Source organism: Clytia hemisphaerica, unplaced genomic scaffold, assembly GCF_902728285.1.
Source record: "Clytia hemisphaerica strain Z4C2 unplaced genomic scaffold, Clytia hemisphaerica genome assembly, whole genome shotgun sequence".
NCBI classification, from domain to species: Eukaryota; Metazoa; Cnidaria; class Hydrozoa; order Leptothecata; family Clytiidae; genus Clytia; species Clytia hemisphaerica.
The window spans coordinates 1,171,956-1,190,664 of NW_027103850.1; the positions used below are offsets into that span (position 1 = coordinate 1,171,956).

An 18,709-nucleotide genomic window follows, 5' to 3' on the forward strand; every position below is an offset into this window, starting at 1 on the left:
GTGTTCATGTATCCAAAGCCCCCCTCCCCCACGTATAAGCCTTGAAATATTTTGGTTAGTCCGATGATAACTGAAACGGGATTTGAAAATCTTATTATCAGAACTATTGCTGTGAAAATCCGTAACGCAGTCTGGTGAAATTAGTTTATACGAGCTGATATTATCTTGTATCAATTATCGTAAAGACGGCCGATTCAGACATTGCAGAAAATAAACAAAAAATTATGGAGAGGACGAATTGTGGTTTATACAAACTGATATTATCCCGTAACAATTATCGTATTATCATAGAACAGCCATATTACTCCAGTCTGCCACAGTAGAAAATGATGATTTTTCCGAAACGAACATGTTAATCATATAACACCCATATTGAAGTATTTATACGGATTTAAATAAACAATTCTAATGAAATTATTGTTTTTATCTTTACAGACAAACAAACAAATATAATGAAAAATAGAAACAAAAAATATTGAACCAAATCGACGAGACACAATTAGAAAAGTAAAAATGTATGAAGACAACTCACAAAGAGAGCCTTTGCTCGCCGCAGCTGGTGGTACTGGTCAAGAAAACTTTCAGCCTCAACAACAACAACAACAAAATGGATTTTTTGGTGGATTCAACTTTGGTCAATACCATCAATATCCTTCCTTCCAAACAGATGGTTCTTTGAATTTCCCAGCTGTTCCAGGTTTGTGTTTTGTCAAAGGTTTTTCATATTTTGTTGAGTTTGCATAATCTCTGACATTATGGAAGCAAATCTTCCATTTTTTAGAAGGCGATCCCTTACACACGCTTCGAATGTTTGTTTCTATAATGGCGGAACCTTTATACACCCTATAATACCCTCCGGGTATTCAGTATTCAGTTAAAATTGTTGTCCGAGTATGTGCAAGCCATAAGGGTACCACAAACCATAACACATCAATTGAGTTTTTGATCGGGTCTTAAAATTAAGGACAATTTTTCCGGCTCGGACGTACCCGTCACCTCACAAACCTAGTAGTCTTCTTTCTGACCAATCTTGCTCCACAGTGACTTGCTCCACATCCGTGTCAATGCAATATCAAAAAGCTTGTAAATTAAAACTGACGAGTAAGCAAACGATAAAAACAAAATCTTTAAGGACGTCTTTTTAGAACCCTCAAAATCGCACTGAGGGTTGTGTAAAAGCCTATGAGCTTTTTTTTTATTTTTTGGCGTTTTTAAGCCTTATAAAGTTGTTAAACTCTACGTTTCTTTTCATCATCAGGGTCAAATCTACCACAGTTATCAGGTGCGGATTTAGACTTTTTACCAACTGAACCGCCAGACTTTATCATTGACAATGCTGTTTTTCCAAAAGAAATATGCAAAAAACAGGTACTTGAAAATATTTTCGAAATTTCTTCCTTTGTTTGTCCGTACGTCTATCCATCCGTTCGTTCGTCCGTCCGTCCGTCTGTATTTATGCTTATCTAAAGTTTAAATTTCCTACAGTCACCTAGACTTCACTTAGTCATAAGCTGCACTTCCCACTAGTAAAGCGACTTTAATTTCGATAAGTCAAGCTAAAAACTTCTCGGTAATTTGCTCAAACTCGTCAGATAGACAATTCTCACCGAGACAGGGGTGAAGATGTATAGATATGATTTTTTTTCAAAAGATAAGATTTCGAAATCTCATACCTTGCAATCACTTGCACCATTTCACACTATTTTAATACCAAGTTTATGTACGTGTGTTTTTCTGCGACGGAGACGGTAAGGTTCTAATTCGTCTACATCCTGACCAGCCCTCAGCTGAGGACGACGGTAAATTAGCACTTTTGGTCCTCGATATTGTGGGTCAGAACTGCGGGTTTTTCCGAATCGCTTCAGTCACTTTACCGTCCTCAAAAGTGTAAATACATAAACTCCGTAATGATGCGCGTGGTGCCACAATTTTCGTGTGTTGTACCATAATGGAAAATGGACTGAGGGACTGTGAACAAGCTTAAAGCATACCTAAATTTATCTCTTTCTTCATAGCAACGAAGGAAAGAAAAGATGACACAGATGGTAAAGTCGGTACAACGAATCAATTGTGATGACATCAAGCTAAATATCATCCTTCAGACGACCACTAATTCATTAGAATGGGTGGACAAAATTGACGTCATAGTCCATAATCATTACAAGAATATTAGATCAGAAGTTCAATCAAGCTGGAGAAACTTCAACAGATTTAATACAGTAAGTATTTAAATAAATTTTGTGTCGTGATAGCTACTCGAGTTCTTTTTCCTTTCAACACCTCCGTTCAGCTCATGGAAGCAGATTCGGTTGGTCGTGGACCCCCGCGAAAACAGAAATACTGTCTAGAACTTACTGAGCTACAAACATGGTCGTAATATTTGAGAAAAAAGGCAAATTCCTACGAAATCTTATAACCACAAACGATTTGGAAGTGCTCTAAATTAGGTTGGAAGTGTAGAGTTTTAACTCTGAGTTTTAACTCTGAGTTTTAACTCTGAGTTTTAACTCTGAGTTTTAACTCTGAGTTTTAACTCTGAGTTTTAACTCTGAGTTTTAACTCTGAGTTTTAACTCTGAGTTTTAACTCTGAGTTTTAACTCTGAGTTTTAACTCTGAGTTTTAACTCTGAGTTTTAACTCTGAGTTTTAACTCTGAGTTTTAACGCTAGGGCTCAGAATATAGCCTGGAAGTCTATAAATCCCTCCCGAATTGAAATACTGGAATAAATTTATCAATTAGCCCAAAAGTGACTTTCTCGCCCGAACTCCACATTTCGAAAAACGAGGAAATAAGCTAAATTCTCAATATATTTTCACCATGATTGTATCCACAATAAATATCGACTCTTATCTAATCGTGCAGTCACCCAGCCCCTTGATTTTTTAATTGATAGTGCTTTCGTTAACCTACCAGAGCAGTGCCGTAGCAACTGGGGGGGCAAGGGGGGGCTATGCCCCCCAATAATTTTTTCAAAAATGGTTATTTTGAAAAATGCAAAGTTTTTATTTTTTAATTTGTCATAATTGTCTCTATGTGCATGTTTTGAGTGTATTTTTAAGCAATCTAGAGCTCAAATTTTCAAAATTTCCCCCCTCGGGCCAAACCATGGTTGGCCCTCGCGGTGTCACTAAACTTCAGCCCCCCCAATATGAAAATGCTTCCTACGGCACTGCAGAGATTTTGCCTAAATATCCCCTTCCTCAGGTAAGGTCCAGCTAGAGAATGCAATTCAACAATGATAATGTCTTCGTCTACTATGATAAAATCCTTTCAATTCCAGATTCGTTTGGAGTTCAGTTTGAACGATGCTATAGACCACAAAGTCTTTGATCTTCCAAAATCTCCAGACAAAGAAAAAAAGAAATTCTCTTATCTTATCACCATCAAATACAAGAACGTCTCAAAAACAGTCACAAAGGAGACCGATTCGTTTTACTTGATCGGAACGGATAACAAGCGCCAAAGTTCAGGTATGCTCAGCGTGTTAGTCTAGAATAGACCTTTTCATAAATTACGTCACGAACATCACTTGCCTCGTTTTGAAATTATTGCCATGGTGATTATGTTCCTAGATACATTAAATGATTTTTTTGTGAATAGAAAGTAGTTGCAATGAAATCCGCTGGGAGCTAATCACCATGGCAATAATTTCAAAACGAGGCAAGTGATGTTCGTGACGTAATTTATGAAAAGTTCTATTATTAACCTTCAGTCAATATTCCCTGGAAAAATATTGTTTAGATTTTGTTGTAATATTTTTTAAATAAGCTCAACACCGGGTAGCTGTTTTCTTCATTAAAATAATCGAAGTAAGCTTTAGTCGAGGATGAAATCCTAATACCCTTTTAAGGGTTCATCCGAGTTTTCATTCCAAAACATGCAGAACAATATTTCTATTCAAACTTGGCTCTGCCCCTTCTGTGTAAGGAAAGTACTGTTTCATCCATAATTAAAATCATTTGTCAAAACAAACTTTTTAAACAATGGATTGAAATGATTGGTTATTTTTTCACATGTTTTGTTTATGTATCCACCCCCTTCTCACAGACCCACTGGAATCCCTTCCGACTGGAAAAATTGGCCTAAATGTCGTCCTCATTGGAAAATTTTACTCTAATTTTTGTCCCCGCTGAAAATAATCAGAAAAGCCAATCTCCACTGCAAATTATTGTGCCATTTTTTCCATCCTCACTGAATTTTCTGACTCGAAAGCGATGAATTACAAATCCCCAGCCATAAAAAAGAAATGGGAATATCAATCCCCATCAGGGGGGGGGGGGTCAGTAGTAAAATCTCAGACATAATGAGGTTTACTACCGTGGTGGTGTGACAAAAAATGGAAAAAATTTTTTACTACCCAGGGTAGTAAAATAACAAAAAAGGTGGTATCTATGTGTAAATTTTTGAAAAACTTTTACTACCCGGGTAGTAAAAACTGGTAAAATTAGCAAATTTTAGCTATTTTTTGCAATATTTTTAATTTTTGGGATAATTTTTCTGGAAAAAATCTGAAATTTTTTATAATTTGAAACAAAATTTCTGTTGGAAAGTTGTTTGCTGCAAACAAAAAATTCTTGAAATTTTTTGTCAATATAGAAAAGACTTTAATTCTAAGGACAAAACCTAAAAATAGAGAAATAATGATTTTTTAGCTCTTTTTGAAAAATTGGTCCAAAAAGCGACCAAAATTTAGGTGGTCTCTATGTCAAATTGTCCCAAAAAAATTTACTGCCAGGGTAGTAAAATACCTCTTCCAAGAATCTGGGTGGTGGTATGTAAAATTTTGTAAAAATCCTTTTACTACTCATATATGTCTGAGATTTTACTACAGACCCCCCCCCTGTCCCCATCGAGTTTTACTCCGCTATTTTTACCGCCACTGGCTGAAGAAATTCCACCGGGTCTGAGAGAAGGGGGTTTATGTATCACGTTGTATGAAGTTTGTTTTCTTTGTAACTTTACTTTTATGTCCATTTGACTTTTCACAACTTTCACCCCCAATGCATGACATTCATGACGTAAAGTCTTCTACGGAAACGCTTCGGTTCTTGCTAGTAGTGGAGAAAATTCAAGAGATTTCAACTGGAGAAAAATTGATTAAAATTCGCTACTACTTACCATAACCAGGGTGTCTCTGTAGAAAACAATACGTCATGAATATCATGAATAAAATACCATCATCATCACACACAACAGGTAGCACATCAAACAATGAAGAACTTGAACGCCAAATCAAACGAACAAAATCTGACTCTTTTAATTCAGGTACCAAAAAATAAGAAAATAAAATAACAACAAAAACATCTAATGACATCAACTAAACATTCAATAATAAAAAACTAGGTCACAGTGTGGATCTAAACCACACTGAAACGACCGCCTTCCATCGCGCATCACGCTCGCGAAAGAGCGCGCGCACATTATTAACGCTTACATGTCATGTACCAGATAAACATGTCATCTCCAGTACATTTTAGATTATTCATTGAAAACAGATTACAATATAGTCATTTTTCATGTCTCGATTATTCAATTCCGAATATAAGACATTCAGGGGAAAAAAAGAGAAACACCTGGGTAATCTAGTTAAAAAAGCCGAAAGTAAATGGTAGACAAAGTAATGAGCCAAGGTAAAACGAGATTAGCTCACCACTATGAAAGAAACCGCCTCCGGCGGTCGATAATTACTACTTAAATAACGACACAGAGATTACTAACAACAACGACAAAAATATTGATTCTCCGAAATTTACACGGATCCCTCGATAAGGAAATATAAGAAATTTATGAAACGCTCCCTAAGCTTCTTTTGCCGAACCTAGGAGTCATTAGCTGTCAATGAGGATGATTAAATTGTCCAAGTTAGGGAGAACATCCCAAAATCTAGGTTTAGTTTAGTGATTTCATGGAAAAAATCTTTCTCACTTTTCAACGTTATCATTCATTCTCTCATTAATTTATTGACTTTTTTAATTGGCCCCTGCTTATAACCATATCCACTTATGTATATTAGCGGGTGAGAATATCCTTTTGCCACCGCACATATATTTTACTGATCCAACTAATACCAACTAATCATTATATTCATTTTGTGTGTATTGTATTGTTCTGTTTCTTGCTTCAGTATTTGTGAGAAAATTTTCTTTTCCTCAAATTACAGACCTATACGTTGTTTTTTTATAAGAACATCCAACTTTTTTGAGTTTTAAGCCTAAAAATTTTCCTAACATACTCTTATTTTCCCCATTTTTTGCGTATTTTTATCCATTTTCTTAAGAAATCGGGTGTTTTATAGTCCGCAAAGCCTTAAAGTGTTCTTAACATGTTCTAAACATTTTGGCCATCTAAGCCTTATGTTTTTACATAGTTTGTTCTTATAAAAAAACGTGTACACACATTGAAAATAACAAACACAGATAGCGCAGTTGGGAGAGCAATCGCCCGGCAAGCGAGAGGTCGTGGGTTCAATCCCCACTCGATTCGTTACCTTTGAGAAAACTGGGAAGTACATTAGTGCAGGATCCGTTGATTCATTACCCATAAGTAATACGCACTTGATTTCACACAAACACAGTTTGGAAGTGACGATTTTTTGTACAAGGTAACAAACTTTTAGGGAATTACCCACAAAATGGCGAAAATAAGAACATGTTAAGAACATTTTAAGGCTTCAATCTGATAAAAGCGCAGCTCGTTAAAGACGAGCAACACATCATTCGACCCTCATTACACTGTACTGTAACGAACTACTTCTTTTTCTTTCAGTGAGTTCTGGAGATTCTGGAGTTGGATATTCACCGAGCGCCCCTTCATGTAAGATATACATTATAACCTTAATCTTCTCTGGATCTTCCTTATTAGAAATTAACAGGTTTTCCATACTCCTTATCAGACCTACTATTTGAGATCTGTTTTTATGCCAGTATGTAATTATATATAACCATACATCTGTGGAATTTATTGACTTGCCGGTTAATTTTACAAGCACTTGCTATTCTCTCGCTTCTAAAAAAGGACTTAAGGCTTGGGAACACGAGCAGTTTTTTTCACGTTTGTACAATGCAACATGCTCCATCCCACCAACACAGGAAGTCCAAAAAAGGTACCCTTAAGGGCGGCACATACCGTACCCTCAATTTGCCTAAGTACCCCCCCCCCCCGGGCTGGCATCAAAGAATGAAAAGTTCATTTTTTCTTCTTCATTTTCAAAAAATTTTAAAATTATTTTTCTCAAGTATATATTGCAGTTCTCTGATTTATTCTGAATTTAAAGATCTTTTTTACGCTTATAAAAAGGAATTTTGAGTCGCATTTTTATAGGAATCTTTTTGTTTTTAATGGATTGAGATTTTTCTTAAGAAAACGGGGTATTTACGACCTGTGTGTACAATACAATGTGTATATTTTGTGTAACGCTTCATTCAAAATCCATAATGCTGCCGGAGCCACGTTTCACGCGTCTTCGTCGTTGATGTTCTAATATTATGCGAAATTATCGACTTTAAGTCGTCTTGTTTAATTTTACAGACGAAGGCAACAACAATGGTCAACATCAACAACAACAACAGCAAAGCAGAATATTGGACGAATATTCACGTATTATAACCGATCGAATTGAAACGAAGACTCTTTCACTTAATGGTACGGAATTCGATGGAACATCATTCAAAACGGAACGCCATGACATTGGCTACCATTTTGAATTAGGTGATGATGATGGAAATTTCGAAGAAGGTATGAGCACCACTGAACTCTAACTACTTGACTGGATCGGGCTTATCGTATAATGGAATCGTTTTAAGGTTTAGAGCTGACAAGTCCGCCATCTTGTTTTCAGTTTTGGTCGTTAATACACCTTTTTGACCGTAGCCGCCAATTGCCGCGCGGGTATTTTTTTGTCCGCTTTATCCTACTAAAACCGTCCCCGTCTTTTTTCGCACCTATAAACAAAAGAAAAATGTGTTAAAAAAGAATTGGATCGAGTTTAGGGGGATAATTAAGTAATTAAGTGGCACGCACCTGACCACGCGACTACGGTCGAAAAGACGCGTGTATAGCGCGTGATTCGAATGTTTTGAAATTTGACGTTCTAGAAATCTTAAGGTAAAATAGAAAACAACATGGCAGACTACTCGACCTTAAAACCAGACACACTTTTCCACGCGAAATCTGTGAGCTTATCTATGTGTTTATATTGTATAAAACTATATCTTATATGAAACTTTAAATGGACCATTTGCGTCCCTAACTGAACTAAAATCCTGCCCCATCTTTTAATGCGACAGTAGACCTATGTGATGGTGATTTGTTTCAAGAAGACTTTCATACTCGCATCACGCTATCTAATGGACCGAACTTGACTTCTTCTTTTTGCCGCATTTTGCTTTCAGTAAAGAAATTCATCAACGGGATTTAGGCTCGAGTTTGGATGTAATCATGATTTACTTTGGTTTAGAAGCACCCCTGTGTCACAGACCCGGTGGACCCCTGCCCCGGTGGAAAAATAGGCCAAAAGATCGTCCCCTGTGGAAAAATACCATATAATTTCAACCCTATTGGAAAATTGCTCTATGATTTTATCCCCATTGAAAATTGAATGGAAAAAGTTTCACTCCAAAAACATCCCCACTGGAATTTTTGAGCCAGAAACAATAGATTTTCTATCCACATTGGCATTTTGATAGAGATTCTCATCCCCACTGAGGGAAAAAGTTCTACCGGGGAATTGAGACAGGGGTGTTTAGAAGGGTACTGGCTATGGCAAACTGAACCAGATTCCTTTGCAGGGTTTAGGGTTGATAAATGTATTGACAGTGTTTTCTCTACTTCTTTGCAATCAACAACAGGTGAAGTAGTTGGTCTGTCCGCTATAGAAACGTACGATGCAGATGTTGATCAAAACTCCATTCAAAAATTGGCCGTTGTCAAACTGACCAATCAGAATGCAAAAGACGCCATTTTGAAAGGTGTTGTTACGAAAGCACCATATATTGAAGCTTATTGTCCAAAGAAAAATTGTAAGTACAGTGTGTATTTTTGTCTTTTGAATGTAGATAGTCGGGCTGAAACGATATCATGCGGGACAAGTGAGTATAGAGGTTAGGTAAGCATAGATAGACAATTTGTTGGCAAAGGTTGAAAGCAGTGTGGCTCGACCAAAATTGGGGCAAATATAGGAAACAATTTTCGAAAGTTGGGATTTTGGCGCGCCCTAAATGTAAAATATAGGTGTAAAAGTAACACGAGCGAAGCGAGTATGAAAATTGTTGGGTATTATTTTTTTTCTGCTTATTTCAAGGTGATTATTTAAAAAGCAAAGGGGCGCTGAAATTAATCATTTTTGCTAAAGAGATTAGAATAAAACATTGCAGTCGACCGTCTCTAATTCGAAAGGGGAATTAGATTTTTATCTTATTAGGGAGCGTATCAAATAGTAGAGCGTCGTTTATGAGAGTTTCTTGATGACGATGACTTGTAGAATTATCAAAAAATGGAGCGTATCGAATTGTAGAAAGTCGAATTATAGAGTAGAATGATATACTATTTTTATTTCTTTTCACCAGCCAACAAACGGACCATTATCATCTGTATGATGGGTATTGTTCCAGTTCAAGTCATTGGTTCTGTGCGCACAAATGAGTTTTTATACGCAGCTCCCAACAACCCTGGGTTTGCAGTCGGTGATTACGACTTGGGAACTAAAAGCGAGAAAAACGAAGCAACTTTTATTGGTGTAGCATTCAACTCGCGCTTGAACAGCGGTGATAAAACTGTACGTATTTCTTTGTATTTCTACATGCCCTCGTATTTTGTGGTCGGTTAGCTCAGTCGGTAGAGCATTCGTCTTACAATCCAAAGGTTGTGGGTTCGATCCCCGGTCACTGCTAACTCAGCGAATGCTAGGCAGTAAGTTACTGGGAGTTGAGAGTAGATATAGCGTTCTATCTCAGCATTAAATGGAAAAAGTGACGAAACGAGGATAGACTCCCTCAATCCCGGCTCCACCGACAGCCACTACAATCCTGGCCAAAAGTAAACGGAATTCCACTTATTCTACGGTACTGTTTTTATGGCTCCACTCCCCCTTTCCCTCTCTACTATGTTGCTGAGTCAAGTTGTACTGAAATTCAACATTGTATAAGGGGGTAAAGGGGGAACTTGTAATTCATATAAATAAGTGAGGAATTCCATTACACTTTTGGCCAGTATTGTAGATGATTATACTTACTTCATTTTTGTCAGTCTCTCGAATGGTGTGAAGCATGGGCACAGATTTCTGTAAAGCCCAAAGGGCTAGATGTCGTGCTTCAAGCTCTTCCAAGCAAAAAAAGTGAATATCGCAAAAAAATATTGCTGGCACTGTTTTCGAAAACCCGCAAAGCTTCGCTTATTGGTCAAACACTGAAATTCTATGGTAATGTCACGTCACCTAGGTAGGATTTCCTTACCTAACCTCGCACACTTTTCAGCCAAAGCACGACTTCTAGTCCTTCGGGCTTTATAAATCTATGAGTATGGGCTGTAAAGAGGCAAAATTAGAGGATTTCGTTTTAAAAGATAAGAACTGAATTTTTCCAAGAAAACAAAATTTCTTATCACTACATCGAGAAAAGTCAAAACGCCGTTTCACAAATGATAGCTTTTGTCTCTTATTTTTTAGGTCGGTATAGTTGAAGCAGGGGTATCACTCATGCAAGCAGCTTCACAGCATTTAGTCAATGAAAAACTGAGAGACATGGAAACTAGTTTGGACCACAAGATCGAAAGAGTGAACAGGTCAGCAATTCGATGGAGGAAATGTGAGTTTTACCAACCAACCAACTTGTCTTTTTCTCTAAATGAATACACCTAAAAACATTTAAGAAGGTTACAATATAACACCCCCTTCTCACAGACTCACTGGGACCCTTTCACACTGGAAACGGTGGACAATTATCCTCCAATTTTTGTCCCCACTGAAAATAATGAAATAAACCAATCCTCACTGCTAATTTTCCCATCCCCACTGAATTTTCTGACTTGAAAACAAAAGAATTAAAATCTCTAGCCATGAAAAATATGGCAATATCGACCCCCATCGAGTTTCAGTCCGCTATTTTTATACCCACTGGCTGAAGAATCTTACCAGGTCTGTGAGAAGGGTGTCTTATTTTTTTGTTTTCCTTTCAAGTGCAAAACCTTTAGAGTAAAGCCTAGTCTATTATGTAGACTATACTTTTTAGCTGTTTTATAGAATTTTGAATAAACTACGGACGGCTCCTGGACGGCTGAAAAAAAGTAAATCAACGACAGCATAATATTTTCCCCTCATTCTAGCAACTACTTATAAAAATTCAGCGACGAATTTAGTACCTGAAAAGTCTCCTCCAAAACTGAGACAACAAGAAACAATATAAAATGTAATTTTGAAATCTTTCTTTTTGCCACCGGAGGAAGCCTAAAAGCTGAAGATGGCATTCATAGCTTCACGCATAAGGAAGTTGGGCAAACATCTCATAATTTTGCGCGTTTTTCAGTATTTTAGTTCCGCTTAACGGTAGCATTCTTATCTTACGGTCTCTCTATTGTATTATCATCATCAAAAAGACTTTTCCGGAGTTATTTTGATCTGATTACTCATTTTGAAACGTCAGTTTGTCTTTTTCTTATACCTGGAGAGTTAAATGAATCTAAGGAAATGCCCTTTTCCGGGAAATTCCCTTTTTATACCACAAGTAGTTATTAAGCGCTCTTCACAGGTTATAAATATTACTCTACTCAAAGTATTCAAACAGTTATGTTGCTAAACGTGTACATTAGTAAAATAACAGTATCTTCAGATATATACGCTTTTTATAGGAAAAACCAGTACGTCATATGATTCTGGCTGGGCTGCTCTTAAATTTATATGAGTTTTTCAGCCTTAAATGTCAATATTAATTAAAACGGAAACGTGTACTTCTCAGTAATTTCTGAAATCTGAGGTTCAGATTCTTCCTAATTTGTTCTTAGGTTTTGGCCAAATTTCAGCCTCGTATTCTTTTGCAATTGTTCTTAAAAAAACGTGTAAGACAAGGCACGGATGTCACCTTAAGTAGACTGTAAATCACTCCCTTGACACATTTGTTAGCATTTGAAAGAATTTTGTCTCAGATGAGAGGTCACTCTTAACAAAAATTACTGTAGGGCTAGGATCATTTCTTTTGAGCGCAAATTCAACTCTATGTGTTCGTTTTGCTGCGGTGGCAACTTAATGAAAGTTATGGCTAGTTTAAGGGACAGAGCCTACAACATTTTTAACACGGAATCGAATTTTTTCAATAGCTAATATCACATTAAAGGTTTTACCTTTTCATAAGTTTTCCCGTTTCATACCAGAAACATATTTCATATCAGGGCAGTGTCTGCCTTTTGTTATATTATGTGTCTCTTATAAGGGCATGAAATGCAAATGCTGTAGATCTCAATTTTATAGTTTGATTATAGATTGCATCCATTTAAACTTTTAAAAAATGGCATTAAAATGTTAATATTTTCAAAACGTCATCAAACGGGTTCAACGACAAATTTTCCAAATAAATACATAGATTTGCCGATTGATTCAAATGGTTGCATCTCTTAAAATGTTATCTCCAGCATGGTTTACGTTTGTAGTCCGTAGTTACGTTAAAGCTTGACAATGTTTCGCCCAATCTGTTTCCAATCTTTTTATAGCCATCCTGTAAAATAGAACAAAAATTCATTATTTTTAGCTTGACAACAATGTTACAGTATGACATTAATTTTCATTTGATAACAATGTAACAGATTTATCAGGGACACACCAATAAATTTATTGCTCTTAAATTAATTATGGCTGGAATGCAGACGTCCTGCCAATTCAGTAAATATTTGAATAAAATTTGTGTGGGATGGAATGATGCTAAGGGGTATTTCAGAACTATATAGAATTTCTAAACTTTAGAATCCCAGCAAAGTACGATGCTGGCAGCATTTTTGACATGATTTATTCTCTCCCAGCTTTGTATTTCCACAAAGCGCAATAAGAAACTAGTCAAACCTTTGAAGTACCAAACCAACACGTCAATTCTGCAAAATTAGCATCATGTTTAATAACCCCTACTGTACACTATACCCAGTACAGTCAGACAGTTCAGAGATTAAAGAGATGAACAAACAGGTTAAAAATTACTTACTTTTTTATCAACTCAGCCAACTTGCCAGCTTGCCAGTGCAAAATGCATATATATAATCCAGATCAGAAAGTCAGTGGATGCCACTCAAAATATCCAAGATCTCTTAGTCTTTCTTTACCAATCAATTTTCTGTATTCCTTCTTTATATCCAGTTTCTGGTTTAGATTTGAACATGATTGAATCAATTTTGAAATTAAATTTCTCAAGAAGTTCGAAACTTTGGTTTCTGCACCAGCGGAGGTGAATGAGGCAAAAACAGCTTGACAACAACGTCATTTCAGCATGATTTTCAAATCAAATTTAGTGGAACTTCTAGGCCATGAATGGGTGTGAATCCCATTTGATTCTTTCAAGAAACCCTTGATCTATCACCAGTTGACCATTCATTCCCATTCATTCAAAATAAGCCAAGATTCAGGTCCATCTCTGACCACAACAAATTCAAAATAAAAGCCTGTCGGATTTTAAAAGGTGCAAGTGTCGGATGACTTGTCTCGATGAATGTAAAGTTTGAGATTGATTCCTTTTTGGATGTTGGTACATGAATCATATTCAAATTCACCAATCAAAACCCCATAGTTCAGCCTCGTATTCTTTTGCAATTGTTCTTAAAAAAACGTGTAAGACAAGGCACGGATGTCACCTTAAGTAGACTGTAAATCACTCCCTTGACACATTTGTTAGCATTTGAAAGAATTTTGTCTCAGATGAGAGGTCACTCTTAACAAAAATTACTGTAGGGCTAAGATCATTTCTTTTGAGCGCAAATTCAACTCTATGTGTTCGTTTTGCTGCGGTGGCAACTTAATGAAAGTTATGGCTAGTTTAAGGGACAGAGCCTACAACATTTTTAACACGGAATCGAATTTTTTCAATAGCTAATATCACATTAAAGGTTTTACCTTTTCATAAGTTTTCCCGTTTCATACCAGAAACATATTTCATATCAGGGCAGTGTCTGCCTTTTGTTATATTATGCTGATATAAGCGAAAAACTAATTTTCTTTTCCTCTTTCTGACCAATCTTTCTCCACATCCGTGTCAATCCAACGTGAAAAAGCTTGTGAATTAAAATTGATGGGTAAGCAAACGATATCACTTTTATTTACAAACAAAACCTTTAATACCTTTATTCCTTTATCTCGTAGGTTTTTGTGGATCAGCCATTTTGTTTGGTATTCTACTGGGCTTATTGGGTATATTTTTATGGCAGAATTATACACCAGGCTCTGCTTACAAAAAATGGAAATGTAGATTGGGCCACAAAGAACCATTTCAAACAGCTATAATGAATTTCATTCCAAACAATTTGGATCAGGTAAGAATACCAAATACAGTATGCCCAAGAAAGGACTTCCGTGTATACCGTACTTATGGCTACTTTTTAGAATAAGTTCGCTTAACAATCAAATCATGGGCCCCGGCGAGCCATTTTAAGTGAGGGGGACCAACATTTTGGAAAGAAAATGTCGCCCACCATGGTTGGGCGATCACCTTTAAATGATATCTAATTGGGAAGAATAATAGTTTTTGTGGTTTGATTTGGTCTCAAACCAGCTTAAAATAGTAACTCTTAAAAACGTATGACATGGTCTACGAAAAAGCTACCCCCGTTGACGGGGCCCATGCAAATGGGCTATTCCAGAAAAAATTTATACCCCTTCTGTTGAGGAGATATTTTTTTTAAAGGTGATTCCCCTGTATTATTTTCCTCACATTTCTTCGAACCACACTGAATTTTCAATCCGATTTTACCGACCACCCTGGATTTTACAATTCAAAAAACCAGACCATCCCAGCTGGCACACAACGTTGTTTCGACGTTTTTCTAACGCTCACAACGTCCATATAACGATAGAAAAACGTTGAAACAATGTTGTGTGCCAGCTAGGATGGATTCTTCATTTTCCAGGCCACCCTGGATGTCACACCTCCTCAACATAGGGGGTACAGACTATTTCTGGAATAGCCCAATGAAAATAATTCCAGTGGAAATCCAAATTACCAAATATTTTGAGAGCTGGACGTTCATAAAAACAAATTGATATTAACTTATTTCACTTAAGTACGACCCCCTTAATTTTACTGCTTTGAAAGGTTGGAAACTATGAAATTGTTCTATTAATTTCATTTTCACCGTTTTTTTTTTGTAAGATTATGCTCCTTTCATTTTAATTTACTTTTTATCTTTCCTCTATATTTACTAAATGAAATTACTTTTTATTCATATTACAGTTGGTGGAGACATACGGTATTGAATTCACTTTAGAAGGTTTAAGGAAAAAGATTGGTCACTCAGAGTATAAAGCTATTCCCGAAGTTGTTGATGGCATTTACGTTGGGAGTAAGCAGATTTGTTCTTAAAATGTTCTTATTTACACCATTTTGTGACTATTTTTACCCATTTTCCTTAGAAATGGCTTAGGGACTCGGTGGGTATTGAACTAAGGCCATTATACCACTACGCCAGATTTCATAACTGGTTTAAAAGTGCAAAGATTTTACTCTTTTCTCAACTGTGACATAGACAAATTACAATCTTGAATGTCACTCCCTCCATAAGTTGATAAATTAAATATTTTTTAAGCTTTTTGGCAAACTTAGAACTTATCTTAACCGTAGATTAGGCTGCAAATGTTCGTCTAACTAGCTTTAAGTCCTAGGATATCTCGCAATCCCGGACAGTTCAGTGGTATAGTGAAGGTTAGCCTGGAGATCCATGCTATGATTTCTTCTTTTATATACTGATGGTGAAATGAATGGTATGATCTGGGCTAAGATTTTGAGCTTCCCAGAAAACAAAGCTAATCAAATTTTGTTATTCTTTCACTGGTCACACTTTGTTAGAGAAAACGCAAGTTCCGAAATTTGGTTTAATTTAATTTTAGTAAGAAGCGAGGACAGTGCTAATTTCGAATTTCTCACTGTAAATTTTTCAAGGCAGAAATCTACTTCACAGCTCGTACCCGTCCTGTATATATCAGAGTATAAAAAAACAGGACGGGTTTCCTGTCTAAGTGATGGTCCCATTGCGCATTAAAGCTGATGAGTGTCATATTAATTCATTAATTTGTGGTAATTCAATGATTTTCTTTAACTCTTTTTTGTTCAGAAAATCCACATTATATGCTCGGCTTCTACCGTTGCGCCTATGGTAATGCAATGATGTACGAAACAGAATCCGGTAAAAAGATCTACAGGGGACCGGAAAGTTTCGTTGTGGACGAGAAATGTCAGCACACATTTTATCATCACGACCGTAAAAATATTTGGGTACGATATCTCAGTGTGAATGCTATTACAGATCCCACAACACTGGTTTGCAATCCAGCGCTGAAAAGTAACACCACTACGAGCAGGGATGAATAGAGAATAAATAGAGACAAAACCTCATCCTTGTTATATCAATTTTTTGGTGACAGCGACTCACTATAAACAGGGATGCCTATAAGAAATAAATAAAGACAAACCTATTCGTTTCATTAAAAGGGACATAACAGTACTTGCGAAATTTGTAAACAAACTGTATGCAGCGGATACAAAATCAAAACAAATATCACATGTCAAAATAAAAAATCAAACCAAATATGGCTAATTTTGATTGTTCAATTGTTTTACAAGTTTGTTTTGGACACGTGATTTTAATTGTTCTCTTTAATGACACTTGGTTCTCGCAATGTTTACATTTTACTACTTTTATGTCTCTTTAAGATGCACTTTTTTGGTGACATTGATGTCATTCTAAGCAGGAATGGGTATGAAAAGTAAATAGAGACTGAAAACACCAAACGTCCTTGTAATGATGAAATGAACTTTGTGTTTCGAATTCGGAAGGGACTATTTTTATTAGAGAAAAAAGAAATTTCGGGATAATTTTTAAAATCATTCTTCGTATTAATTCTCATTAGTATTTCAATATTGTGATTTTTAAATGGTTTATGGTAAATATTTTAAACCATACCACATTTAGATAGCAGAGAGTTAAAATTTGCGGATAAGTGGTCAAGCCAATTCAATTCGTTGATTTTTAATGCGAATTCATAATGTCAAACAATGTTTTTTATTTTAATGATTTTTCATTTGAAAGATTTCGAGACTTCACTGCACTTGTTCTGTTCCATAGTTTTCTAATCTATATCGCTCTTGATTGTTCATAGGTATTTTTTCATAGTATTTAATAAATTTTTATTTTTTATGAGCTGGCCTCAGAACTTTTATCAATGTCAATTATCTCATTTGCTGATACTAATACTTTTATCTGTGTTATTTTGATTTTAGATTTTAATGGTATAGTTTTCTAACCTTTTTCTTCCAATACAATGTTAGATTTGGTCAATTTTTGAAAATTATTATTTCTCAACTAACTGAATATAGATAAAATAAAATAAACATTTGTCCGCCAATGAACTTCAATCTAAAATTTGATTGCAGACTACGTTAAGGGAGCTAATTTTAGCGGGAACTAATTCTTTCACGGTTGGAAAAAAATTCGAACGAATCTTATTTCGCGATATTGCCCTATTTGGACATATTTCTTTCGTTTTCATAGGGGTTTTACAATTTTTTTGGTGAAAAATGGCCCACTTTGTAATTCGTAGGTTCTTTTCGTGGGAAAAATTGTTCCCGCAAAAATTTACCGTGAATATTTTCTCGGATGAAAATTTGGCCTCTGGTACCCTGGCTGGGTAGCGAAAATTAGTTCCCTTAATTTGCAGTGGGGAAACAAATTTGCCATAACTTTTGATTTAGTTTTAGACTATGTTTTTTGATTGTAAAAATATATTTTTTATATTTTTTGAAATAAAATTATTTCATGGAGATGACGTTCCAAGATTTGTTGATGTGAAACTGTTGATGCTACAATCAAGATCGTAAAACCATTTGCAAGCGTTTTAACTTAGGTTGGATGGGTGGTAGAGTTAACTCTGAGTTTTAAAACTGAGGACGTTTAAGATCTTAAGATAAGTCTATAAACTGCTCTCAAATTGAAATATTCAATTACATTTAACAGATAGCCCAAAACCGACTTTCTCGCCCGAACTTCAAATTTTGAAAAACCCAGATTGTGGGATTTCCGCTATATTTTGAAAAAATATCCGGTAATCTGAATATCTTATACGATTTCGGACGAAAGTACCGGCATGCACTATAAAAGGGAGGAACGGAGTAGACTTGACATCCCATTTGCAACGCAAGGTCGTGTACTTAAAATTTTATTAATCGATTACATTTCTTTTCATGAACATACGGCGATTGCCGACAATATAGGGACCGAATAACCTATCAAGCGATAGGCTGCTGGCATCCACTAACGGATTCGTGCTCCTTATAGAGGATGCTTAATAAGCTATATTTCCTTTGTCCAGAGATTTGCCGCCTTTAGCCGATATACGGCTAAAGACATTTTTAGCTGGCGAGTGTCTACAAATATAACATTACGTAATGTTTAAACTTTCTGTGAGGCACCAAATCATAGATTGGAAAATATATTTGGATTTTGAAAAAAAAGTAGGCGGAGGGAAGTTTGCTTGTT

General features: G+C 36.0%; 1 protein-coding gene across 2 annotated transcripts; it reads left to right on the plus strand.

The window, feature by feature from the left end:
• Window positions 1–439: 439 nt before the first annotated feature.
• LOC136807617 (uncharacterized) lies at window positions 440–17,994 on the plus strand. 2 transcript variants are annotated; one of them, XM_067064209.1, is made up of 13 exons: window positions 440–697; window positions 1,259–1,368; window positions 2,016–2,219; window positions 3,282–3,471; window positions 5,198–5,266; window positions 6,767–6,814; window positions 7,529–7,735; window positions 8,848–9,018; window positions 9,565–9,773; window positions 10,662–10,800; window positions 14,325–14,494; window positions 15,412–15,520; window positions 16,289–17,994. In XM_067064209.1, the coding sequence occupies exons 1-13, from the start codon at window positions 514–516 to the stop codon at window positions 16,543–16,545; spliced, it is 2,067 nt and encodes a 688-aa protein (XP_066920310.1). In that variant the 5' UTR covers window positions 440–513; the 3' UTR covers window positions 16,546–17,994. The 2 variants fall into 2 exon arrangements, with proteins under 2 accessions (XP_066920310.1, XP_066920311.1); XM_067064210.1 differs by lacking the exon at window positions 5,198–5,266.
• The last annotated feature ends 715 nt before the right edge of the window (window positions 17,995–18,709 follow it).